Genomic DNA, 27,491 nt, shown 5'->3' with positions numbered 1-27,491 from the left:
TTCTCTCTCACTATTGGAATTGAATCTATCCTCCAGACAAAGAGCACACAATGAATTGGAGTGAATGACACTTGTGAGCAAGGAGAAACTGGGGCAGTTCCAAGCTCAGGCAGTGTGTATATGTAGTATCTGTGAGAGGGGATGGAGGAGAGTGGCCTGCTAATAACATGATGTAAAATCTTTTGCTGGATTTTGAGGTCATCTAGCATAACTTCCAATGACAAAACACTACTGATGAGCAATACAGAATGTTCTTTAGAGTTATTTATTAAGAATTTATATTCTCATGCTGGAGTGCTGTCATAATTTTAATTATTTCATGAAACTGCATGCTGAGGTCATGCAGAAAATTCAGATGCCTATAAGATGTATTATTTATTTATTTTGGGAACTTATTTGTTCCTAGTAAATGGTATTGTAACTTCAGAATCTAATTTTGAGGAGCTGGAATTAAATTTGAGGATATGGTAGTGGTTGCATCCTAGTAAGACTTCTGGTTTATCGGACTTTGTGCTATGTACAATTGTGCTTTCACAGGCTCCTGAACACACCTAGGCTGTGTAACTTGCTTTTGTTAGTCATGACCAAAGGATTGTGTTTAAGCACATTTTCAATAGCATGGATGAACTGCCAAGCATTGTATCTTTCTGTGGAACTGAACATGAAAATGGACTACTCTGTTCTTCTATAGGCTTTTAATTTGATGGACAGAAAATAGAAGCAATTGTATTGAGAAACTTGTAGTAATATGGCTTCATCTATGGCATGGATAATTATCTGATGGTGACTTATGAATTTTCACCAACCATTCTATGAAAATAAGGTGGCATTATCATGGTCTGCTTTTCCCTGATTGTGGCCTTGTTAGAAAGTAATTTACTCCCATTGTTGCACTGAATGCAGCAGTGGAAGCGAGCGGTAAGGATAAATTTAAAGAAATGTAATGGAAATAGGATTCATCTAGTGAAGCAGAAAGAAACTTGCTGTGGGATGAGTGGATAGTGAAAATTTGTAGACCTATAGCTGAGAAGAAGTATCTTTGAAGTATGGCTTCACTTTTTGGAAAGCAGTTTTGGGGATCACTGGTGCTCTATACCTCAGCAGCAAGTTGAAAATAAGCAAACCTTTTTCAGAGACCATGTCAGAAAATCCTCCAGTGCAGTATGTAGTTTTGCTACTGTGTCATTAAAAGCACACTCTATTTCTGCAAGTGACTTCTGACCACCACGAGCAGCTGAGTAAGGCAGTGCTGTTGATATACTGTTTATGTCCAGGCTGGTCGGTCCTGTACAAGATGCGGTACCTGCTCCAGGGAACTTTAGCTGTGGACTCAAGAGGATTCTGAGTTAAGAAAAGTGGTTTTCAAGTGCAGTAGACTAGTTTAAGGACAGTTTTCTGAGGTTGCTGGTGAGGATTTAAATAAAGAGAACCATTGTGATATTGCTGTGTTGGAACTATTAAGAATATTTTGAATACCGGTCTAGAGGAATATTGCTTATGTTATACCTCTTCTTAAGCATAAATATTAGATAGAGGTGTATGTTTTTTGTAATGATGATGGTCAGAGTTTTCTAATGTCTGTGATGTTTGTTTGCAGGCATTTATTTACTAAGCACTGTTGTTGACTGAAATCTCCAGGGGATAAGTACTAAGGGAGTTAGGCTTCTTACCGAAGATGCTAGGATCTATTCATGCTCATAGTGTTTCACCTGGGTCAGAATATATAAAAGTAGTGATTTAAGAAAAAAAACCTTTTCAATTTTAATAGAATTATTCTTAAATATATTAAAATGTGAAATGATACCTTACTGAAGACCTGTATCGACTTGTTACTTTAAATATGTAAGTTTACCATTATAAAATATAAGAAGGACCTGTTGGACAAGTTAAAGAAAATCTGAATAGGAAGAGTTACTGGCCTAAGCTCTTGTAGTTAGAGTTTTTATTAATGCTTGATTAGCTTTTGATAGCAATAATTGCCTCTTCAAATGTGAACAGAATATTCTCTTATAGATTGATTCATCTAGTTTGGCACAATGAGTAACTTTTCGGTTGAGAAGCAGGAAGCATTTTTGTCTTTTGTTTTCCTTCAATCTATAAATAAAGATTATGCCAGAGGATCTACCAGATCCAGTCTTGAGAAATGTGTCCAAAATAAGTGAAGTATGTATGAGGTACACGTAAAACTACCATTGTTCATTAAAAGTTTGAAGCATATGGTTTTACACTTAAGTTTATCTTTTTCAATACATGCATTTCAATTAAGCTTTATAATTGAAATAACATTAAATGCTGGTTTTGTGCATTTACTCAAATTTCAATTTCCATAGAAATGAAGCTCAGCAGACAAGAATAAACAAGTAACAGAGTAAATAAAAGAGCAAGCAGCATTTCTCAGCGTTAAAAAATGTGAAACAGATTCAAATCTGCATTCAGCCATATAGACTTCAGAACCTTACTTGCATCTGCAGTCTTAGCTACCAAAAAAAATCTTAATATATCAGACTTTACCATCTGGTGATTCTCTTAATAAAGAAGATTATCTCATTACAGCTAGAAGAACCCAAACTTTCCTAATCAGTGATAGCAGTCACTTGATTTAATCCTTCTGTCGAAGTATTCTCCTGAATTGAGGCCTGTATGTCTTTTAAAGCAAATACTGCCTTAGTTTAGAGCTCTAGCTCTCCGACTATATTGGTTCATGCATTTACCCGCTTCTGAAACAGTGAATTGATAGAGCATTGAATTTTTATACTGCTAGTGGTACATGTATCGGAAGTAGGAATGCATGGTTTGGAAGTAATGGAAGTCTTCTGTCTGTCACTGAAATGTTTCTGCTTTAGAAGAGACTTGGCATTAAAGATTATTTTTTCCTTTTTTTTTTTTAACTGGGTGCTGTAGATGCTAAAGTTCAGTCTCTTGGAAATGTAAGGTTGAATTTTAGATTTTGAGAACTTTGTGTTCACCTAATGTTTTACAGGAGATGTTTATTATACATAGGCCTCAGACAAGGCCTCTGGCATTTCTATTTGGAATTTGGGGTGAATTCCTTTTATATCTCAGTCTTGAATTGAGGGAGGATAAATAATCCTATAAAGACTGTTTCAAAGCATTCTCATTCACCTACCAGCTTGTCTTTGAGAAGTGTTTTGATGGGTAAACAGTGCTTGTAGACTAGAAAGGTGCTTCTTCAGATCCATGGGCATTTGGCTCCTGTAGCTTGGTAGAAAATTTTAGAGCTTGATGTTTTTTGCCAAACCCCCTTTGAACTCTTTCTGCCCCTGGCTGCTTCTCTTAGCTCTGTATTGTTGTGAGCTGGTACAGCTCTTTGTGGGTCAGGACTGTGATTCTGGTCAGTAATTAAGGTGCTTCTGGCATTCAGATAAAGGTCTCAGTTCTGTTCACAGGGCTGAAACTAGCTATCCTGCCATTGAGGAAACGTGTGTAATCCCAGCGTATTACAAAATGTCTTCTATTAGAGCTAACTTTTAAAAAATAAAGAAAGCACATCAGGCAGTAGCTTCGTCGGCAAACAACTGTTATGAGGTCCTGAATCCACATTCATTGATACTAGATCCACACAGTTGTGTTTCTGCTAAATTAGTTGGAGCATGTAATCTTGCTGGTTGCAGGAGGACAAACTGTAGCTGATTTGGCTTAGAATTAATGTGGACAGATAATATCTGATTTGATCTGAAGCTTGCTGTTTCAAAGCTAACTCATCAAATTCATTCAGAAAATTCTGAACTAGCAAGGTGAACTTATATTAAATCAACACTGTCTCGTGTGGCTCTGATGGTCTTGATCTGACATTGGAAGCCCTAGAAGGAGATTTACTGTGTTTGATGAAAAGTAGTTTCAGATACTGGATATAGGACCTTTTCCTTTCTTTCAAATAAAAAAACCTTCTTTTGGGTAACTAAGTCATAGTTATCCCTGCATGCTTTTGTGTGGAAAAAAGGGAACAATGAATAAGAAATTGGTCCCAGTTTAAAAGAAAGTGGGGAGTGTCCTTTTCCAAATGCAAAGTCTCTAAAAAAAACTTGAACTGAACCCGAAAATGCAGGTAGCAGTTACTATAACACCCAGAGCAGCATATACTGATCAACTTCAAGTGTGTATCTGCTGCAGGAAAGCTGCATGTGACTTTTCAGTGTTTGGGCTTCCTTCTAGAAGGAGAACATTCTCAATTAGACAGAAAGATTAAATGAGATGATTAAACCTCCAAGGTCTTCCTGAATCAGTTTATAATGGAGAAAAGATGCTTGTTTTTTGAAACGTGTGAAGCTATACTGGAAATTAAAATTAAATGGTGGTGTGTGTGTGTGTCGTGGTTTTCTTTTTTTTTTTTTTTAATATATACATTTGTGATGAAGTCCTTCCTGGAATTCACGAGCTGTGGCTAATACTTGTTGTAAATGCCTGTTTTGAGTGCTTAGCAGAAAATCTGGAGGTTAATGTGTGCACCTCCCCCTGCCAAAGTTGAGCCCTGTGTTGAAATATGTGATGAGTGCTGTAAAACACCTGGCATTCAATGTGTAATTGTGACGATCTTTGTAAGAACAAAAGCATTCTGCAAAAACTGTAAACAACCTTGGAGAAAGCTGAGTGGTTTTTTTTTCTTTTTTTCCTGTATAAAACCTAGATTTTTATATCAGTCAATCTGGTCTATTTTATGTTATTGATTAACTTGGGAAAATAATATTTGGCAGCTAAAGTAGATGGAAACTTCCTGTTTATATGACACTGTTTAAATTTATTTATAATCTTGCCTTTTTCTTCTGGTGTTTGATTGATTAAGTTTCCAACTGTTTTGTAAGTTTTCTTTTAAATTTCAAATTACAGGTCCACGACTAGCTTTGGCAAGACTTCTTTCAGGTGAGTGTCTCATGTGGACAGATTATATTATCTGATAATTTGTCCCAACAGATTGGTATTGGGTTTCTTGACCTTCACCTGACAGTAAATTTAATATCGGGTTATGTGTTATGCTGATAAAAAGTCTGAATCTGTATTTCAAATTTTCTTTTATATACCCTTAAGTAGTTCTTTTTTTCTTGCACCCTTTGGCCACTTTGCAGTTCTTAATAAACTGTTGCTTGTCCAGAGAATACGCCATGGTTATCATTGATATTTCTGGAAGACAAATGTTCATTCAAGTAGGAGTTTGCTGGTGAACTGAGAAGTTGCATAGATTTTAACGAAGAAATATGGTCTTGTAGTGAAAGTATGGAACTGGGAGTCAGGACAGGTGATTTATGCTCTTAAGCTGATTTTGTATGTAGCCTGTGGCAAGCTATTTAATTTTTCTGTATTTTAACCACTTGCAAGAGGATGCAGTACTTGACAAGATTTTTGAGGGTGAACGTTCTGGAAGTGCTTTGAGACTGCAAACTGAAGGGACTATAATGACACCTCACTGCTTTAAGTGTTTTCACATTCTCAGACACTTGAACTTTGCGATCTTTTGTAAATTTGAACTATGTATAGTACAAAAACCGATGGTTGCTATTTCCAGTGTTTTACTTTCCTTCCTTGCCTCTCTGCAAATGCCAAATAAATTTAATGGCTCTAAAATGTGATTTCTGTCTACTAAATCTTGTGCTATAACACAGAAGAGGCTGTATCTGATCCTTAAAATAAGTCTTTCATGTGGGAATCTCTAATGTCAGTCATAATGCTGCTGACATAACTCATCACATTTTACAGGAACACTGGAAGTGGTTGCATTTCTAATTAGACATCTAAATCTTTTAACTTCTAGCCAACTGCTGACCATTAGCGAGTGTTGTATATGCACCTCTACTGCAACTGCTGCTTTACCGTAGCTGAATTTGGGGGATTACCTAATCTCTAACAATATCAAAAATAGAAGATACTTCTGCTTTAACAGCTGGTAGAAAATACACCTTTCTAGTGCCGCTTTGTTTTGGAGCAGGAAGAGAGAGAGGAGGTGATAGTTTAAAATACTTTCTTCCTCGGTGTTTCTCGCTGTCAGTAGGTATGGACAGCGTGGGCCGGGGCTGTGTGACTGGGGTGCGGAAGCGTGGCAGGGCTGTCTCTGACACCGCTCGGAAGCCCTGGCAGCCTTGTACGAGCCGGTTCTGTTTCGCGCCCTGCTGCGCGGTCGGCGGCGCGCCCCGGGGCAGCCCCTGGCCCCGCCGCCGAGCCGCGGGCGGAGCGCCGCCCTTCCCCGGGGCCCTGCTCCGGGAGGGGCGGGTGAAAAAGTGTCCTCTGGCAGGAGTGAGGCTTTTGGAAAGAGCTGGTCTTAAAAATAAACCGGCAAGCAGGTCGCCGAGTATGTCCAGACTGAACTCCGTTTGGTGAGTGAAAGCGCGAGGGAGGTGGTAAGGTTTTTTTCGGGTGATCGCATACTGTTTGATTCGTGCTAAACCACAATAGGCAACAAATAGAACATGCAAAACAATGAGGGTGAAACTCTTCGAGAAACTCTGCAATGAATTAAGTAGTTCAGTAATACATGGAGATGTTGGCTCAGGGTTAAGATAGTCCAGAAAGTGTTACTGGCAATGTTTCCAATGTATGGGGATTTTCATTTTGCAGTATTTCTTTCAGTGACACTTTCTCTGCAGTAAAATTGCATAGCACTTCCCATTTTTTGTTTTGAAAGAACTAGTTCATCAGTCATAGCATCGTTTCCACTGGGAGAAAATATTCAGTTGGTTATTCTGAGTGGTGTTTTAGTAAAAATGTTTTGTACTTTTTTCATGTATGCACATTCTTCATAGAGGAGTGTCTGTAATACAGAAAGTAATGACACTGACATGTAATTGCCATTTTAAATCCCTCTAATATTAGTATGGGGTCATCCTTTTATTGGAGCCAGTCAGTATGTAATTGTACATAGCATAGTAATAGCATGTACTGAACTGTAGAAAGACCAAAAATACTCTTTACAGTTTTTCCCATGCGCTCAATGTCTTACAGTGCTTATATGTGAAACATAAGGCTGCAGAATAGCATTCTTCACAGGTTGCATGTGTGACTTACGTTAAAACCAAGTAATAAAAAAGTCAAGAGTTTATTAAAAGCGTTGAACTTTGAACTGAATTTTGTCATACCTGCAACCAGGTATAATGGAAACCTGTAGCTGGGCGAAACATAGTCTTTCAAATGTTAAATATCTACCACAGCCTCCAGTGTAACTTCCATACCTTAAATGGCAATAATAAAGTTTCTTTTTAGGAAACCTTACACTTCATGCTGACATTGCATTAAAATGGTAAAGTGAACTCCAATGATTTATTGTAGAGGTGATGCTTTTCTGTGAACTTAAAATTTGAATAGTTTGAATTTCAGCATGACTTGTATTTCTTCCAACTTAAAGTGCATTTTTTTTCTTTAATTTTCTCTCTTGCTACATTAGGCAAATGAAACTTAACCTTTTATTCCCCTAGTCACAAACTTTTTTTTTCTCTTTGGGCTAAATGAGATGCTTTAGTTCTTGTTCTGAAAATAACTTTTTTGCATTATGACCTAAGCTGTTAAGATTTCTTTATATTTTTACTGTGCTCTTTCACTGTTAGCTATGTAGGGACTGAGGAGAGCTCTGTAAATGGGTCAGAACGCTCTTGTCTAGCTGCAACTTATGTTGTTGTCAGTAGTAGTCTAGCAGGTCTGTTTGAGTTCTTAGCTATTTTGTGACCTGAATGTTTGTTCTGAGTAGGTGGAGTGTTAAGAGGATATGTCTGTTTTTATTTTTCTAGAAGAGCAGGTCTGTGTTCTGAAGAGAAACTTGCACTGTTAATTTTTGTTTTGATGTAGGAATGTATTTGAAAGAGACCTGGATTTTAGACTACTACCAAATTAGAAGCCTGTTATCAGTAAACTGCCAATTATTAGTGTTTGTCATTTGGGAATGGATGATGGCTGATTTTTACTCTGCCTGTTCATGGTGTCCAAACACTTAAACATAACCTTTGTTTTGATTTGCTTTTAGTTTAGACATGCATTTCAAGAATTACAGTTAAAATTTCTTCTTTTAAGTAGTAAACTGGATGAGAGAGTACATACCTGCATTTTAAATTTTCTTTTAGAGATTTTTTCCTAGTATATAAAAAAGCAAAACAGTTACCTGAGTCTTTCCAAATCAGGGATAAGCATGTTCTACTTTAAAACAATTAAGTTTGAATTTTCTTTCTTAAAAAATAGTGCTGGTTCTGTAGATGTAGCTTAACTGGGATTACTGTGGTTCAATGAGAGTAAAACATGTTAAATTGTTCAAAAACATTGGATGGAAAATTGACATCCACTGTCCTGAAGAAAGATGAATGATGATGGTCTGGTGCGAAGGTGAGCCTATTAATGCTAATGGCGACTTGCAGGCAGATAACCTGCAATCTGTAAATGAGTTTAAAATTGTGCAGCATTTGTATTGGCAGATTTTCCCTGCAAAGTATTTTGAGGAATACTGAAATTACAGCTGAAATATTAGGTTTTGGCATTTGATAGATGGAACTGATAAAAGAGCTTTGAAACACTGTACTTTTTATAATGCTAATTGGGTCTGACAGTATAATGGCAGAAAGTAGGCAGTACTTTTGTAGAAGCAGGCACTACATGTTTGCAGATATTGACAGTTTCCTTCAAAGGATATGCTTGTATGTAGGAATTCTACAAAAGAGCTTAAGCTAGAAAACGAAGATAGGTTCATGAATCTGGAAATTATTTCAGAAATAATTTTACAAAAGGGCTCTAAATTAAGCTGGACAACTGTGCAAATCCAGGTCCTGGCATACGTGCTGACTGGAATGGAAATAATGTTCTGAATTTATGGCATAACCTAGCTTCTATTCTGAAAAACTACCATAATATATTCTTGTTAAACTTTGGTTCTGAGAAAAGTGAACAAGTAGTCTTCTGTGCCCTGCAAAAAGTAAAACGGGTAATGTAATGATGATAGCTGCTCTTGGATCCTAGAACTCTCATCTTTCCAACATAGAATTAGACTTGGGAATACTTTGCAGATGAGGATTCTCCTTCCTCCTCTTGCATTAAAGACACTAGCATGTTTGCAAATATGTGAAAGAAGCAGAAATAAGACTGACTATGTTGCTATTTTTGGAATTGGTTTTGAAAATCCATGCTAGAAACTTCAGAAAATGTTTTGTTCTGACATTATCAACCTGTATTCATAGTAATAATCCCTAAGTTGGAAACTCTACCACTAAATTATATCCATAGTCTTTCTAGATGAAGTTAATGTAGGCATTGAGGCTAGTGGTAAGATCCGAATACTGGCTTTTGTATGCTAGGAAAGCTGAACTGAAGTGGATGAGACTGCATCCACCAAAAATCTGTCATGTAGATCTTATGTGGTATTTTTATCAGGAAGTTTTTCCTATGGATGTCTGACAGCATCCCAGATGGGAAGCAGGACCTCCTGTCTATTAAAATTATAAATGTCCAGTTTAAAACATGGAAGTGGTACGAAACTAAGCTGTTCTTAGCAGACTGAGTTATCCAAAGCTTTTGTCTATTAATCTTCAGTGATACACTACAAGGGCCAATTAGTATGTGTGGACTTATGAGAATAAATAACACTTCAAACAAAACACAACTTTCTGCTTGATTCCTAGAGCTCCGCTGCACCCCAGGGCAGTTTGCTTGTCGGAGTGGTACCATCCAGTGCATCCCTTCAAACTGGCAGTGTGATGGATGGCCCACCTGTGAGGATGAGAGTGATGAAGTTGATTGTCCAGGTAAGTAAAGCTGAGAAAAACATTCATCTCTGAAAGTCAGTTTGTTTTGCAGTGGTACTTTGACAGTTCTCTTTGTAAGATGACTTGCTTATTTTTATTTGGAAAGGGAGTTTGTTTGGTAGGATTGTACCTCTTGTTTATAAGGTTTGAATTGGCATCTCTTCGCTTTGTGTGGCTAATGCTACAAGCAGTTTTTCAGCTGCCTGAATTATACTTCTATTCTTGCAGTCTGAGTAGGTGTTCTGGAGGTGAGGAGAGTTTGTAGTCTAGAAAGACACCCATGTCAGAGAAAAATTATGTTGCAGTTAAACCAAAATGGCATCTAGGCCTGCAGTTACATTCTGAATTACAGTTTTAGTTGTATGAACATATCACTCAAGCTGTGCTGGGCGATGTTGCTGAACTAGGTAGAGAGCTTGTTCCTTTGTTCTTGTGCTGGTTACGCTTCGTGTGCGTATGTGGAGAACTTTGATCTGCCAAACAAACTGGTGTATTTACTCTTAGTAAACTCATGTGGTCATACAAGCATTCAGGAGCTTATCACCCAGCAGTGGTTCTCTGCTAAACTTGTGCATACTGAGCTCTCTCAAAAGATTTTCTGAAAACAGATTCACAAATTTGAACACTTTCATTTGTGTTCTTGAAAAACTGGCCAGTCCAATTTCCCCCACCATGTGTTTTAAAATGAAGAAGGAGCCTGTATTTTTTTTGCTAAGGACAGTGAAGCAGGAATCTGAAAGCATCAATTAGAATTTAATTGTGCTATAATTCAAAATCTGCATCTCTCTGATGTGACTAAACAGCATTCAAGAACTGTTTTCAGAAGTTCTTTGCCATTAAGCTGCCTGATTTGCTTGGTAGAGAATCGTGTGAACTTCATGGTAGTGTCATCACAGCATTCAGTCCATCATTGTGAGTTTTGAGCTGTTTTAGTTGCAGAGGTGCTACAAAATAGTAACGTAAGTGTTTTATAGGAACAAGCTCTTCTAAATATTCATATTTTTGAGTGGAATTGGAAAAGTAAGTCTAACACTTGAACTTTGAAACTGTGCTGCATACAGAATTAAAATGTATTCAGTGCTCTGTTTAGAAGATTTTTGGGTAGTTTGTGTGTGTATATACATTTGAAAAAAAACCCTCTTGTTACTTTCTTCTGGACGCTCAAATTAAGCTATACCTTTGAGATGACTTGTACTTAATGTTAATCTTCAGCGTGGATATCCTGAAAATAGGAAGTTTTTATACTTGTGCTGTTACTCATTGTCCTTTTTAGCTAATTTTGACCAAATGTGAAGGACTAGGGATCTAAAAATTCTGGAGGCCAACGAAAATTAGTCGATGGGTAAAGCAGAGTCATGATGATATTCTAATTTACTTGAAAATCACTGAAGTTTTGCCTTGTGGGAATATTAGAACATCCGGAGTCCTTAGTGGAAAACAGAGTTTTTATCTTCTCCTGGTGTCTAGTATATCAGTCAACAATTTAAATTGTTGCATGGAGGCACTGTTCGTGCAGTCTCCCACAGAATACCTTGCTATAGAAGAAAGGAGAAAAATGACAACAGGATGATGATGACTCAAGGACTGGAGTTATGAAGAATATTTGGTGTTTGGCTAGGAAAAGAGTTTTATAAAAGTAACATTTCTCAACAAATAGGCTCTGCCTGTGTGTTGGGGTATAGGATTCATGGGACTGTCTGGCCTCACATGATGAGAAGAGCTTTAAATTAGGAAATCAGAGGAGATGAGTGGGAGAGACTTGCTCCATCTCCATGTCTGTACACAGGAAGAGGAGAGTAACATATATAAAGGGTATTAAAGGGGAAAATGATGGACAGCATAGAGAAGGAAAGTACTCCAGCTGATGAGAAGAGTAATTGGATAAGTAATTGGTGAAAGGGCTGTACTCAGTAAAACAGCCAGAAAGCTGGGTGTGGCGTTTATGAAAGAACTGAGATATTTGCACAGTAATGCAAGGAGTGTAGCCAGCAAACCAGAGGAACAAGAACTACTGGTGTAGGATGTAAAACTATACTATACCTGTAACAAAAATTTGGTGGGATAGCAGTGACCTGAAACAGATATTGAAGGGCACGTGTTATTCAGAGCTGTCAAGAATAAGGACAAGTTGGTGTGCGGATGTGCATATTAACAGTGTGTTAAAAGTAAATCTGAGGTCAAAATAAATTTGGAAAAGTACAGTCCTGAAGTTGTGCTAGAAGCTTAATTTAGACCACCAATGTGCGAACAGGGATAAGGTTTTTTATGCTGGGGAAAGTAATACATCTGTGAAAAGTCATAGGAGAGACTAACTTCGGAGACATTGGAGAAATGATGCTACTAATAATAGTAGGACCGAGTCATACTCAGGAGTGATAACTTTATTCTTTGGTCACTGAATTAACAAGAAGTGATGTAGCTTTAAATTTAGAAAATACCTTTAGATTTAGATGAGTAACCATGAGATGATTCAGTTAAATTTAAATACTTTTTAATTAAGGTTCTTAATTTCAATGAAGACAGACTGAACACTAAAAAGGACTAGTGAAGCCACCTGGACTTGTGAAACTTAAATAATTAAAACATCTTTTAAATTAAAAGGGATGAAGTCTCTCTGAAGCATTAAGAGAAAGCCTTTAAGAAAGGGCTCTGAATCTGGTTGGGAAACTTGTTATGTTTCAGCCTTTGAGCTACTAATGGCACACTCCAATATGAGCAACATGAAAACTATCAGTAGCAGTGAATTAGGTTGTGGTGTTGATGGTGTTGTTTCAATGACTACTTTCTTCTATTGCTATTTTCAAAGGTTTAACACAAAGCCATTGTAAGTTATTTGGCACTGTTAGTTTAGTTCACCTTTCTGTGCCTGATTTCATTCATGTTAGTAGCAAAATTCCTATTTAACTAAAGAGGGTGGTTTAGTAATAAATTAGTCTGGTAATCATGTGGTGTTCTAAGTGCAAGACCCCCACACCCCCAACTGTAAGACTTTTTTGTTAGAACCATTTCTTTCAGCGTTTTTTCAGAACACCATTAGGTAAGTCTGAAGAAGTATATAGAATATACACTTCTGTTGGTATACCATTTTTCAGAAGATAGAGTTATCATAGCTGTTTTTCATTCTTATTGTCTCTTCTCAGAATGACCATTTTCCTTTAAGCATGGAATTCTTTTCAATTCTAGCCTTAGTGTGTAAAGTGCTATTCCCCCTGCCCGTCCCAGCGGGCATGCAAACATTAGTGGGATCTGCATCAGTGATTACCCTCTGTCCGTCTGTCTGATAGGCCTTTTGGCTGCTCACTTTTGTTGGCATACTAAAAATTGCTGGGAGGATTTATGTAGCATGTGCCTGCAACTCTCTTCTGCTTAGGCTTTTGAGAAGACTCACGAAAATTGTATGCTCTTCCAAATCAAGAGTGCTTGATCCTAAAACTAATTTAACCAAAATTCATATATTCTGTGAAATGGTTAAAACGTGTTAGTATCTTATATAGGCACTTCTTACAAATGGGAATTTCTTATTTCTACTCACTTCCACTGCACATTTCTAGTAGTCAAAGTAGTAGCTTAACTTTTCCATCTTTATATAAAAGTTCTGTATTTGGCTTTTAATGCTTATTAGATTTCCAGCTTTTCTTCTACCAGAATGTCAGGTCAGCTTCTCCAAATATCCTACCTTCTCTACTGACCGTCTGGTCAAAACTCATTTTCAGCAGTATGAGTAGAGCTGTGTTCAGGGTAGTTCTGGCTGCTTACCTGTGTTTTATGCTTGTGCTGCATGATAGATGTTAGCTTCTGTTATATCTGGGCATAGAAGGACTGTCTTAAATTCTCGTGCTTTTTCCAAATCCTATCCACAGTAATTTCTCAACTTGCAATTGTAGGTGATCATTGTTCTTGCTCTCTTTTTTTCTTCCCTTTTTTTTTTTTTTTTAAAGAATTCTTCAGGTATGAGTGATTAGATTGTGCTGTCAGTAGTCCTTGTGTTTCTCCCAGTGTCTGAATTAGAAAACCTTCAGCAAGCCCTTCAGTGCGCCCCCTTGCTTAATGCCATATTCTTCCTGTATTAGGTGTGTCACAGTACTGTTTTCTAGAGATCCTTGGTTGGAAGTGAGGATACTGCAGAGTTTCTGTGGATGCAGCTGATCTGAATTCTTATTTTATTTTATTTTTCTTTTTCTGAGTTTGGGGCCACAAATCCAGCTGGACACATGGCTATCCCTTAAGGCTGTGATAGGCAGCGGTTGCAAGATGTTGCTAGGGAGGATAGTTTTGGAGCCCCTCTGTGGTTCCATGTTGAACAGTAAGTTTTTACATGTTTTAAGCTGAGAATGGGAGCCTAATTTCAGACAGAAACAATCTTGTTAGGAAGCTAGCTGTGAATGCTGCTCTTGAGCAATGTCTTCTTACATACTGTTCTTAAGGATTCCCCAAGACACAGTATTAGAAAGAAATGTGTAGACTTGCAGGTCTCTTGCCCTAGCACATACATGCTGTATCATTTTTGGATCTGGAAAAACTCCTGCATGGAGCAAGCTGAAGGTATGGCCAGTAACTGATAAAGCAGCAGCTGCAGCATGCTGGTTGACAGCAGCCATAAACTGCTTTCTGCATTTCATTTTGCCAAAGATAGTCTTCTTGGTGTGCGGTGGCTGTGAGCTCTTATTCTCCCAGCAGTTCACCTGCTTCACCCCATCTCTTGTTCTTTCCATTCACCCTTTCCTTTTATCTCCCTCTTAGGAGCTTCCAGACTGGATTATGACTAGTTTCCTCTGCTTCAGGAGAGTCAGTACAGCCAAAAGTTTCAGATGAAGGAAGAAGACACCACTTTAGGTGGTTGATGTAATATGTTCTCCTTCACTAAATATCTTTATCATCTAATTTTCAATTTGCCTCATGGGCTTAGAAGCTTTAATATGCCTTCTAAAACGGTTTCAGCCCTATTCTTCTTGTCAGTATCCTCGCTTTGCTTAATCATGCATTGAGAATAGCATCTCCGTTGATTAGTCTGGCATTTCCTTCCTTAATTGAGCATTTGTTCATATATTATGAAGTACTATGAGCGGAGATTTGCAATCTGCTTTCTTTAAACTGTTTTGTGATTTATGTACTTTTTAGCACATGGCCTTTTTAAGATAAACGATAATGATAAAGAGCCCCTGATCACTTCCACACTTCTTCTGAACCCTTACTGAACTTGTATGTGATGCAGCCTTTTACCCTACTTTTTTGTGTTTAAGTTATAAGCTCTTTACTGTCAGGGCAGTCTATAGTTTTGAATAGTGCACAGCAGGGTGCTATTCTTGGTTGGCATCTGTTTCTTAGCATAAAGCAATTGATAATGTAAAGCATGGAGCTGCATGATCTGAGAAGAATCGCTCCTTTTTAGGAACATGTGAGCTGCATTTTATAAGTCTTTAGGCACAAAAGTTGATTTAATCCTGAAGTTCTCTCACCTCTCAAATTGCCAGATTGAATTAAATGCTTCCCAAGCTTTTGGCAGGTAATATGTTAGACCGTGAGCCTCAAATTTCCTGTCCATGTAGTTATACGAGAAAAGAACTTTCAAGAACTGTGGTCTACCCTCATAAGATTTGTCTGTCTTGTACTCTTGTCTTGCTCTGAATAACACTGTAAAAATTACTAGCAGCTGGTGGGAACTTGGATCTCTTTGAATCATTCTTCTTAATTTTGTGGAAACAGTGAACTTACATGGCATGTAATTTGAATTAGCTGTTGCTTGATATTACATTGAAGTAACATCAAACCTTGTAGGATTTTATTTATAAAAATTCTGGGCCAAACTTATTCAATGTTGCTTGTATAAAAGAAGGAGAAAAATGGGAGAAGACCATCCATTATTGGAGATGTATTTAAAAGTATTTGGGTTCATTTTGAGATGACCATATTCTTCCTCCCACCATACTTGACATAACAAAATTCCTGTATTTTTTTTAACTAGACCATCAAAATGTCTTAGTGAACAAAGCAGCTTTCATATGCAAATTTTGAGAATCTGTGCGTTTAAACAGGAGCAACTCAGATCTTGGAGCAAATAAGGTATCGGGAGACCTTGCTTCACAAACAATTTTATTTGGAGGCCATTTGAGTGGAGAGATGTGGTAGTATTCCCACTTTACAGAGATGGAAATGCAAAGATTTGAGGTCAGGTGTTATGCTTTGAATGTACAATCTGAGGTTTGCAGGAGGTTTGACTACTCCAAGTGCTCCATGTTAGATAGCATGTCCTATACTGCAGCATAGTCCCTGTTGAATTCAATGGCAGGTGTAGTATCTCAGCACTTCTGCAACCAGGCAAGTCTTAATAGTACATCTGACCTTATGAAGTGTTGGGCTTGAGTGACTTGTCTACTGGGGCGCAGTAACTCTGGAAACCACTTCAACTGCCCTAATCCCAACATTCCCATCCATAGGAGTCCTGACCCTACGAGGGCCTCTTCATATTAGTTTAAGGTCCTGACAGTCTCTTCTGTCTGCTCCTTATTTGGTGAAAGCAGACTTTGCGACATGTGGCAGATTGCAATTTCTCTTCCAGCTTGTCAAAACACTGTTTTCCATTTACGATGGTGTTTGTCCCCCCATGCAGCGCTTCTCAGCAAGTGTATGTTCCAGCCTGTTCCCGTCTCGGCTGCTGCCAGCTCTGGCTTTGTTTGGTCGCGGCTCTCAGCTCATGTTCCATTTGCACTGCTTGCATTTCTGTTTCCTTTTACTTGGTCTGAATGAAGGAGACACTGAGGGTACGAAAAAGGAGCTTTCCGCTCTCCTTGTGCACTTGGCTTCTGCAAATGAGACGTAAAGTGCAAAGAAAGCAGTGCTGTGACCCTGTGGGCACATGATGCAGAGGAATCTCTATGGATGTGTACAGTGAAGGACTATGGAGGACTTAACTGAATTCTTTCCAGCCTCTGTGGATAATGGGCAAACTCCTGTTTATTTTGGATGACTTCATTTGTCTCCTTCCTTTTCCTTCTGTCCCCAAAAGGAACAGCACAACTATACACATGGAGCAAAAATTTTCTGCTGGATTTCAAGGCTGTGTTTTGCATTTGGAAGCCACAGCACTTGCTACAGAATGATCGTTAGTAGTGTGGGCAAAACTTCTCCCCCTTCCAGTCTCTTCATTTTCATTTTTGTTCTGAAAAATGGTTGAACTGTTTTGATTTAAATCTGAAAAAGATTACCAATATAAATATAATAGGAGCCATCCATCATGGTAAACTTTCATTCCTGAATAGGGAGTTTGAAGTTTTAAACAACTGAAAATACAGTCACATAATCAGAAGTGTTGGGCAACTTTCCTGATGCGTAGTGCTATTACTCAGACTGTAATCATACTAGAGTGAATTAGATAGTAACTGTTTGTAATCTGGAAGCAGCTAGAGGAATACTAATCCTGATTTTATCCATTTGGAAACAGATTGGAGGATATTCAAGTCTACCATGATATGGATTTCGGGGGGGAGGGGAATTGTACCCTACAAATCTTTCCTTGAACCTATTTTTCCACTTCCCCCACCAACTAACAAACAAAATCCTTATCTGGCATAATTGTATGGCGTCAAAGAGGACATAGAACTATCCTGACTAGTAAAGATACTTCTGCTGTTATTGCTTGTGATTGTAATTTCTAAATAATAAAGGTTTTGGAAAACAGCTTGTCTTCCCAAAACTGATCGCTTTCAGAATATTGAGTGTGCACATCAGCACTAAAAATGTTTGGTTTTCCCTTTTGAAACATTCAAAGGTGGTTAGATGATGAACTTCTGGCCTAGGTTGATATCCTGAAGCTTAGTCCATGGCACTATTCATTTCTTTTTAAAGATAAAAATATTTTCATAAAGAAATCAAGAACTGCAAAGTATATAGAAAAATCTTCTGCAACGTATTGAAATAGTACTATAGAAAAATACTCCGAATTACACCTTTGCCACCAGAATCTACAGCTGCTTTTCCCTGCAGTCAAGTGGTTTGCAGGCTTGTTTAGCATGCTCTCTTTTTTGCCCCAGAAAAAATTGCCATCTTTTCTTTACTTGGAGACAGAAAATTCAATTCAAATAGAAGCAATTTTGTATTTGAAGGGCTTCAGTTCATTAAGCAACTGACAATGCTGGGCTTAAAGGATAACTTACTTGAGATGGCTGCTTTCCCTCTCAAGTTCTGTCGGGCTGCCGTTGCAGGTCTGCTGACGCTGGTACGTTATATAAGCAAATCTTGTGGAGGGAATGAATGTCCTGCTTCCTGGGTGATGACTGATAACTCACTTTGATCTATACAGTTATATTTCTAAGCATCTGGGATAAATTCTGTCAGTTTAAGATGTTATCCCAAGTAACCCTTTCTTAACCTTGCATATTAAAACCTGTGAACTTCTGTTTCATTACTGGGGGAGTTAAATTGTTAAGTGCTTGTGGGCGTTCTGTTTAGCCTTGGAGGGTCAGCCATATGGTGTTGCATCTGCTCTGCAGACTTCTGAAAGGCAAGTCATTCTTTTCGTGTTCAGTGCTTACTGGTTCTTTAGTTTTAGAAGTTACCATTTAATGCCATGGAAAAAACGGAGCTTCCCATGCTGAGCTCAGTTCATCTTTGATAAAGTGTTCTGCATTAAGTGGTGTGGTTTTTTTTTTTTTAGTCTTAGTATAATTAAAGATTTGCTATTTTTCTTAGTTATCACTCTGAAGATCATAGTATAAATACTGCTGCTGAACTTTTAGGATTACCAACAGTCAAATTCTAAAAGTAGATCGGCCTTTTAAAGTAATGCAAACAACCAGTGGTCTTCGTTGTCAAATTATTTTGCCGTTTTGTGGCCTTTGAAACATATAGTAACTGAATTTCTAGACGCAAACTTCTTGCTTGTGATAAATTATATGTTCTAATACTGAATACTTTTTTCCTCTAAGGCCACGTGAGTGTATTGTGTAGCCATTTCTTAATGGGTGATCTCTACAGACATGTAATTCCTGGGATAATGTGATAATTAAATATCCACTGCTTATCCCATTAACCCAGGGCAAACTCAGTATGGTAGAGCCAGATGAAGGCAAAACTGCTCTGCTGTTCCTGGGCTCCAGCTACTGGTTTTTTGCTCATCTGTGCTAAGACTGCGTTCCAAGGAATGTATTGTTTGATGGTGGGACTGGAGGTCTTTCCCACAGGCTAATATACCAAGCAGCCTCAAACTCTGGGTTTGAATTATCATGAAATTGCTGTGGACCTCTTGCTTTTTAAGGATAGTCTGAAAGGAGACAGTTGTATTGACATAGTTTTGAATAGGGTTTAAACAGATATCATTAAACCCACTGAAAAAGATGTAGCTGCTCTTTATTTTGGCCCATGACTGGCTTATTTGGTTTAGCTAGGGTAAATAGAGCTAATCAGCTTTAAAGGAAAATAAGCTGATTTTTTTCTAATAGAAATAAATGGTCTGCATAGCTCTGTGCTGGTTGAATTGTATTAGCTTAAGTAACATCTAGTAGTATTGAATAACATACTAGTAGACATTTCTAATGCCTGCTAATCTATTTCTTGGATTCTTCATCTTTCTCTTTTGAGGGTTCATCCCCTGTTTCTAGATTAATCTTTTTTTTGTGTTCATTTCAGTCTTTCTCAACAGTTTCTCCCCACCAACACTCCAGCCTTCCTACTTAAGAATGTTAGTTTTGCTGGCTAAGGTCCATCCTGTAGCGTCTGCACCTGAACATGTGTGCTCCTTATTAACTGCTGGTAGGCATGTGGGACCCCCCAGCATCTTCCCTGAAATTACGTCCTGCACTGTTCTTCATTAGTTCTTGAATCTAATAGTTTGTCACATACACCTATTTGGAAGACCTGACACCTACGTTAGGGTATGTTTAAAAATTTTTTTTTCTTTCTCCAGAAATAATGAGCTAACATTTCCTGTAGAAGCTTGAAAGTGATTGAAAAGCGTTGTTCTTCTGGCTGAAGATAGATTTCCTAGTTTCAGTTTTGTCCTAGATCTCAGAGAATGTGTTGGAAAATATATTGGAGGAGTTGGCTTAGATACTTGTACACACAGTTGAGAAACTAAGCAGCTGGAGAGTGGGTAGTTCTGTAAACAAGAACAGATAAAATGCACTGGGAATGATGCATTTGCTGCAGCAACTGAAATGACAAATGTCAAGTTCTGTGCACAACTGCAGTTGAAAATCTGCCAAAATATTTAGCTTAATTTGCAAGACTTGTGTAATGGCTCTCTTGTTGTTGGCTCTCTTCAGTTGTGTCCATTTTTATGTACTGCATAAAATGGCCAAGCTGTTATTGGAGGGATTTACCCTTTTTTGCCGTCCTTTGTTAACTATGTTGTTTATCATATTTTTCTCTTGAATTAAGACCCAGGAGAAGCTTAGTAAAGTGAAATCTGTCTTTGCTTGCATCTTTCACATGTACTGACTATTCCTTCTTATCCCTAGGCTTGACAGGGGACCAGCGAACTTACCATGGGAAGGAGAATGTCGACTCCAGGCATAATCGAGGAAGAGGAGGAGAGACAACCCGCTTTCACACTGTCAATGTGGCACAGCCTGTCCGATTTAGCAGTAAGTTGCAGACTGGGAAATCTGGCCCATCTCCCTACTAATTAATTTACTAATTTAAACTACTTTTTTTTCAAGGAGAAACTTAATAGATTTTTCTCTTGCATATTTTTTCTTTTCTTGGACCAGGTTTTATTTGTGTGCATTACTTTTTAAGTTTGTTGCATACTTCATTTATATATGTTCTGTTATATTGCATAGTTTATATAGCAGTCTGATACACAGACTCCTACTCCCTAATAATCATATTTTTGTAAAACAGGAGTGGCAATCTTCTGTTATAAACTATGGCCCTAGTTTTCTGTAATTGCAATGAGTTAAGTGTTAGTTTCAACCTTCAGCAGGGGTCATAATCTAGCCCTTTTGTCACTAGATGTGAGCTTGGATGCAGGTTTGTTTTCCTGGAAACGGATGAGGGGAACAAAATTGCTTTTAATTGAAATCATTTTGAAGATGATCTTACAGAAGTGAGCTTACACTGTCATTAGTTTAAATTTAAGCATGTTTGATGTTCTGAGTTTTGTACCCTTTTTAAGGGAAAAAAACATTCTTTAGGGAGTGGGAAACTCAGGGAAATTTTTTCCTTCTCTGAAGAAAAAGCCCACCATGGAAAAGTGTAGCCTCTCACCATGTTTCTCTGTCACTTCCATCAATCACTCAGGAAGTATCTTCAAAGATGTCACTCCAGTGTCATCCTACCCTCTCCCCTGCAGATCTGCTAGCCCCACTGCCCACACCCTAGTCCCAGCATTATCCTAATACTTGTAAATATCTTGCAGCTATCCTCCCACCGATCGTGGTTCCTAGTGACTGCTGCCTCTGAATCTCTTCAGATCCAAGAACATCTTATTCTCCCCTGCCTTCTCTCTTTTATTTCTGTTCCCTGTGTACTCCAGGGATCATCCAGTGATTTGGGAAGGCAAGAGAGCTCTGATTAGTTGCAGGGAGCAGTGCAGGCAGGCCAAGAAGAGGATATGGGGAGAAGGAGTCATGGAAGCACTGAAATTGGGAGCGACTGCTTTGATATATGGTGATCTTTTTGAAAGAGACAAGTAATTAGCACAGGTCAAAATTTATCCCTTCATTGATTTTAGGGGAGAGACTGTTATTAAAGTAGGTATTTAGATGTGTCATGGATTGCAGTATCTAACCTGTTCTGGTAATCAGATTTGTAGAAGACAATAAAGCAATTCAGAAATTGATATGGCAATATTTAAAATGCTCTGCAGTCTGATTGATTGAAACTGTGTTCTGTCCCATCTTACAGTGATGTGAGCAGTAGATCTTAAAAGCTTCCATTGCTTTTTAAATATAAATAGAGAATGAAGAAATATGCTTAATTAAAGAGCTTCAAATCTAAGTTTGTATGTCTTTGTCTAATGATAAAGATCATTATTTCTGAAGGGAAGAAAGAGTCCTTAGGCTTATGAACAGGGCCTCTTTTGAATGTTTGCAACAAACTTAAAAGTTTGTGAATTTAGTACCTTTCTTAGGTGTTGTGCAAAATGAATATTGCAAATGCAGGTGCTAAAATCACATTTCTTGTCCGTTTTAAGTTTCATCAACCTATCTATCTTTGTTATTCTGTTACCCATCACCTCCAAGAATGCCAGTCATCAAAGCCTGTGGGTCTGTTTCATCCAGAAAAGTCTCAAGGCTTTTTGTTGCGTATTCCCTTAATTGAGTTAGTTGAGAGAGAGCAGAGAGAGCAATTCATTACATCACCTTTTCCTTCATATGTTTCCTAAAGATCCAGTCTGCAGTGATGTTTTTCAAAACAACCATCGTCCCCAAACCCCTATCATCTCTAACTATTGGCTGTGAGAACAGGAGGATGTGAATACTGCTGAGATTGTTTGTAAAAGAAGTTGGGCTAACCACCTAGTTGAAAAACAGGATCATTAAATCGCCCATCTCTGTTTTGCTTCCTGCTTCTAGCTGCTTGTTTCAACTTAGATTGATCGAACTGATTGGATTTATAAAGATGGACAGGGAAGTATCTTCCATGGTAGATCATCAGTCTTAATTAAAGACTTTAAATGCTGTCACAATGCAGTGAAACATCACTTGGAGTTACATCTTTTTAAATGTATTTTACTAATTTTCCTTTATCAAAAGCATTAATAAAGTAAACCTTCTATGATCTGTAATGCATGCACCTCCTACTGGTGAGGTAAAGTATATATAGTGCTTGTTGTGTATACATATCCAAGTCATTACCCATTAAGGTGTCATAAACTGATTAGAAGGCATTCCCTTGAGTGAGGATCCTAATTTGGGGGGAATGGTTTCCCTTCTATTCTTCATGTTTCCTAGGAAAGTGCCCAACAGGATGGCACCACTATGAGGGCACAGCCAGCTGTTATAGAGTCTATTTAAATGGGGAGAACTACTGGGACGCTGTGCAGACATGTCAGCGGGTGAATGGATCCCTTGCCACTTTCACTGCAGACCAGGAGCTAAGGTTTATCCTGGCACAGGAGTGGGACTTGGAAGAAAAAGCATTTGGAAGGAAGGACCAGCGCAGGTGAGTAGGAAGGAAAGGACAGAGATTGCATATTAGATGAGAATGGTTTCTGTGTGCTATAGATGCTGGTAGTTTTAGTTTGCTTAGAAAATCTAGTAGTAAAATTGACTTTGGGTTATTAACCCTGCAAGAACATGCTGGTTGATGTCAGTGCCTATCAGTATTTTACCTTTTAATCAACATTAACAAGTAGGCTATAATTCAGCATAGTCTTTTTGTCTTCAAGCTATCTTAGCAATGTACTAGTGTTCTTGAACAGCAACAGTGAAGATGAATTTTTACAATGGCTTACTACCGCACTGCTTTGTGTGGAAATAATGTTCCCTTAAATTTTTCAATAATGTTTTTGTTTCCATTAAATACCAGTAGTTCTGACAAAGACTCAGATAAGAATGAGATAGTTCTTACAATTTAGAATGGCTCTATGTTTTGGTGGCTCAATGTTTTATTCTGTGAGTTCACAGCAAATGCAGTTCCTTTTCTTGCCCGTGGGTCTTTTGTTCAGTCTTACGTGCTGCCACACTGCTGAACCACCAGCAGTGGTCCAGTAATTGTTTATCCCTGTCTCTGGAGAGTTAGATGGTTTAATCCTGAACAGTCTGACATTACTTGTGCGTGTTTATAAAATATGTGACTGCTGGATGCTTTTGTGTGGTTTTGGGCTCAGGATACTGAAATGCTACCATAACAACAGAATAAGGTGCTGCTTATGGGTGGAAATAAAGGCTATATTGATACATCACAGACATGAAAAACTATCAGGTGTTCTCTTTTATTTGTCAGTTGTAGTTTCTCTTTCTACATTGCCAATGTGTGGGTTGAAGTGTTAAGGAAAAGATCATCAGAGTGTTTTAGAAGTTAGTTTTAAGTAGAAATTGTAAGGTTAGTATATTTTTATTTTGTATCTTTAGAATCCTTAAATATTTTTTATAGGTTCTGGGTTGGATATCAATATGTCATCACCAATCGAAATCACTCTCTAGAAGGTCACTGGGAAGTAGCTTATAAAGGTAGGTCTCTGAAATTATTACTTAGTTAAATGGTCCATGGAAAATATCTTAAAGCTTGAATATTATCTGTTAGAAGGACACTGCTTCTTTCAGGGATGATGCTGAAATAGAATAGGGGAACTGCTTTGCTTTACAGTATTGAAATGGAAGAGTTTAATACTTTATGCACATGCTTCATTTTCAAGTGTCAGAAATTTCATAGTTGTTCACAGTAAATGCTTGTAGGAACAGTGAATGCTTTGCTGTTGGGATTTCCCTTTGATTTAGCTGAGCAAAGGAGACCACTCTGAAGCTTCTAATTTTATGTGGTGAATGTCTGGTTTTACTGCTGATTCCCGATACTAGTGTTTGTACAGACTAGGGTAGGATATTTGGGTTTGGGGGAGGGGGGAGCTTTCTTGTATTTTGGTAGCTTTCTATGTGACTTAAAAAAAAATCTTGAATTTTGAATAATTACTTGGAAGATTTTAACTTGAAAATATTTCAGGTAATTTACTTAAACTAAAAAAAACCCCTACTTCCCAGAAATAAAAATGTCAATTTATGTAAAGAACCAAACATTAATCTGGTAGGCATCACTGACTCAGCTTATTCAATTGCAGAGCAAGCAGCTCCCTCTGCTGAAAACGCAAAGATACATTTTTATGCATTTTTTGAAACTAATTCAGTTGAGTGACTAGTTTAGCTCAAAATATGGACTCTTATGTGTCTAAATGCTGCACCAGTTTAGGATCATGGAAAATTTAAAACAAGGCTTTTCTTTAAGTATCAACACTGTGAATTCCAGTGTAGCATTTGAAAGGTGATCCAAGTTGCTCTCTGTTCATAAACAACTTTCAATAATGGGAAATCTGTGAGGAAAACTGTCCATTATGCACAAATATGTAATTATGAGCAAGATTTTCCTAAACAGTTAAACCTTGAAATATACTTCTCTTGGTACATGAGGAGTAGTAGAACCCAGCTTAACTTTCCAATGACAGTACTGATTTTACTGTGCTGACATGCACAAAAGTATTGATTTCTTCTGTCATTGAAGTAGAAAGATTTGAGTGAATATTCAGAGAAAACTGCTGCTTCTTGTGGAGACAGCAGCATTTTCATTCAGTTCCCTAAAGTAAAGCACCTAAGACATGGGTTTTGACAACAGAGGGAAGAGGAGGAAGGAAACGGCAACTTTTTCTGATAAGGGTGATGCCTCTCCTGGACAAAACTATCTGCAAATAGGTTTTGTCTATGAAGCCCAAGAAAAGATTCTTCTTAAAAGGACCTTTCTGTGCTTTTTGGAAAGTTGACTGCACTGCCATCTGCTGACACCGTTTACAACAGTGAAAGCATAAATTTTAGCAAATCAGGGTATCCCTTTATACTGTACAGATTATTTATTTATTTTGATGCATTATATAAATTTAAGCCTTCTAAACGCCAAAGTATCTTTTGTTTGCAAGTATTTTGTTTAATAAAAGGATACCTAAATGAAATAAAGTTCATAGTTGCACTTCAGTAGCTTCTGAAAGAGATTTTACTTAAGTTTCATTGACTTGTAGTGGGGTAGACTCTAAACTGCTTGTATATATTTGAAAAGTGATTTAGGGTCTTACAGCTGAAAATTTTAATTTATTATTTGCAACTGTAGAAGGTGAGCCCTCAAAAATGATAGTAGCATGTTTCATTACAACCCCCCTCCCCCCCCCCAAATGTATTGGACCTAACACTGCTTGAGAGGTCCATCGTGTGAGAAGACTGCTTTATATGCTAAATGCAGGAGCTGTTTAAGTCTGTGTTTAAGCACCCCAGTTTGAAAAGTAGGTGTCTGTAGCCATATCAGATAGGCTAATTTTTACGAGTGCTGTCTCTTGGTCTCCATTAATTTCAAGTCCTCTGCAACTTTGAATACCAGCTGATTAACAGTAAAGCCAGACACTGATCAGAAGTAACACTTTTAACGTTACAAGATGCCCTCGACACTTCTTGCAATATGAGGTATCAAACTGGATGTCACTTTTATATCTTGCTAAAAAGCACAAATTTTAAAGAAGTTGTCAATACAAAAGTAAACATTGATAGTATGAAATGGCTCCCCTTTTAGTAAGAAAAGAAAAGACTGGTAGGAAATCTAAGTGCAAAAGGTTGTTGTGTACAAAAGTGATTATTTTTGTCGTTGTGTGGGTCTACGTTCCTGAGCTAATCTCTACCGTGGGAAAAATAACTGGATGCTCAGACCTGACTATATGGAAGCCATCACAATACAATTCCTTTGCTAGCAAGTCTGTGCTAGGTGTTGGTTGAAGGGATACATAGGAATTGGCAGGTCAGCCCCATGGGACTCTGGAAAGAACTATTTGCAGAGGTATTAAAACATACTCCTACAGTTGCAGAATGACAAAACTGTGCAGTATTTTCAAAACAGTAGCCTCTTCTCTCTGTGACTCATCCCTTCCCTCTCTGCTGTTTGCCTTCCCCCGGAGGAATGTTCCTAATGGAAGCTAAAGCTAGAGGACAGTAGCCTTGTAGTAGAGTTGGTGTGCAGGAAGTAAGTGACATTACAGAGACTTTCTAAAGCTTTGCATACCCACAGGCTGCTTATACCAATGCATCTTGTTTTTAGGCTCTTCAGAAGTATTTCTACCCCCTGACCCTATCTTTGGTACGGCTATGTCTGAAAATGAAAACGTTCTTTGTGCCCAGCTTCAGTGTTTCCATTTTCCTACCCTTCGGCACCATGGTTTACACAGCTGGTATGCTGAAAACTGCTATGAGAAATCCTCATTCCTCTGCAAAAGAAGTAAGTTGGCTTTAGTTCAGTGTTACTGTGTTGCCTGTTTAGCTATGCGTATAACAAATACAGGGAAATCTGTTAGTTATCCTTTCTTCCTTTTGCCCAGAGAATAAAAAAAAAAAAAGAAAAAAGAAAAAATGTAGAAGTCTTGTTTGATTTAAATAGCAACACCATATGGTTGGTTGCCAGTCGTAGTACAGGTTTTCACTTGAAAATGAAAGAGCACTGCTGTTTGTTAAGCAACTGTATCACCCCCAAAATAAGGTATTCTTGGAGGAAAAAAAAAAAAAAGCCCTTATTAATAAACACTATTTTAAAATTATTAACCTCACATGAAAATGACAGAACAATTATTTCTGGTTTAATTTGAATATAGCAACCTCGATTAAATTCTTTCCAGCCAATAGTTAGAACCATGGGAAGCTACAGTTGCCTTTCTTTTTCCCAGTTAAAGGGAAAAAAGTGCTCTCATTCTGTGTCCTGCTTTTCTTTACTTCAAAAAGTTTTGTATCACTACAGGGGAAACACTCCTTAGCAGTATTTTCAGATAACATGCAAGATACCTGATATAGCTGATGCTCCTCTGCAAAAGGAGAAAAGTAAATATATGTGGTGGTGCACTTTTACTGTAGTTCTTAGTGTTTCCTGTTTGCTTTCTCTTTAAAACAGGAAAAAGACTTACAGAATGGGAAGGGAGGAAAATTCAGCTTCTCTCTGCCTGTTTTTGTCACTGAAAGGCTGAAAGTTAGGAAGAAAGAATATTGCCTTGTTTGCCTTGAGATGAAACAAACTCTTGGAATCTAACGTTAAAGGCCATGTAACAGGCCAAAATATGACGTTTTTTGGTCATCTTCTCAGGACAGTGTTGTAAAGAAGGCA

The 27,491-nt window shown here is 37.9% G+C and overlaps 1 protein-coding gene across 1 annotated transcript in view; it reads left to right on the top strand.

Moving 5' to 3' along the window:
• The window catches only part of DGCR2 (DiGeorge syndrome critical region gene 2), a 52,970-nt gene that overhangs the window by 13,127 nt on the left and 12,352 nt on the right, over nucleotides 1-27,491 (top strand). The window contains exons 3-8 of the mRNA XM_026091862.1: nucleotides 4,846-4,878; nucleotides 9,600-9,722; nucleotides 20,174-20,299; nucleotides 22,613-22,823; nucleotides 23,757-23,833; nucleotides 26,442-26,618. Of these exons, the coding sequence (XP_025947647.1) occupies nucleotides 4,846-4,878; nucleotides 9,600-9,722; nucleotides 20,174-20,299; nucleotides 22,613-22,823; nucleotides 23,757-23,833; nucleotides 26,442-26,618 (747 nt within the window). The remainder of the gene's footprint in view (nucleotides 1-4,845; nucleotides 4,879-9,599; nucleotides 9,723-20,173; nucleotides 20,300-22,612; nucleotides 22,824-23,756; nucleotides 23,834-26,441; nucleotides 26,619-27,491) is intronic.

The sequence above is a fragment of the Apteryx rowi genome, unplaced genomic scaffold (genome assembly GCF_003343035.1).
Source record: "Apteryx rowi isolate R43461 unplaced genomic scaffold, aptRow1 scaffold_93, whole genome shotgun sequence".
NCBI lineage: Eukaryota > Metazoa > Chordata > Aves > Apterygiformes > Apterygidae > Apteryx > Apteryx rowi.
Note: the sequence above shows the minus strand (reverse complement) of the source record. Positions and strands in the feature narration are given on the sequence as shown.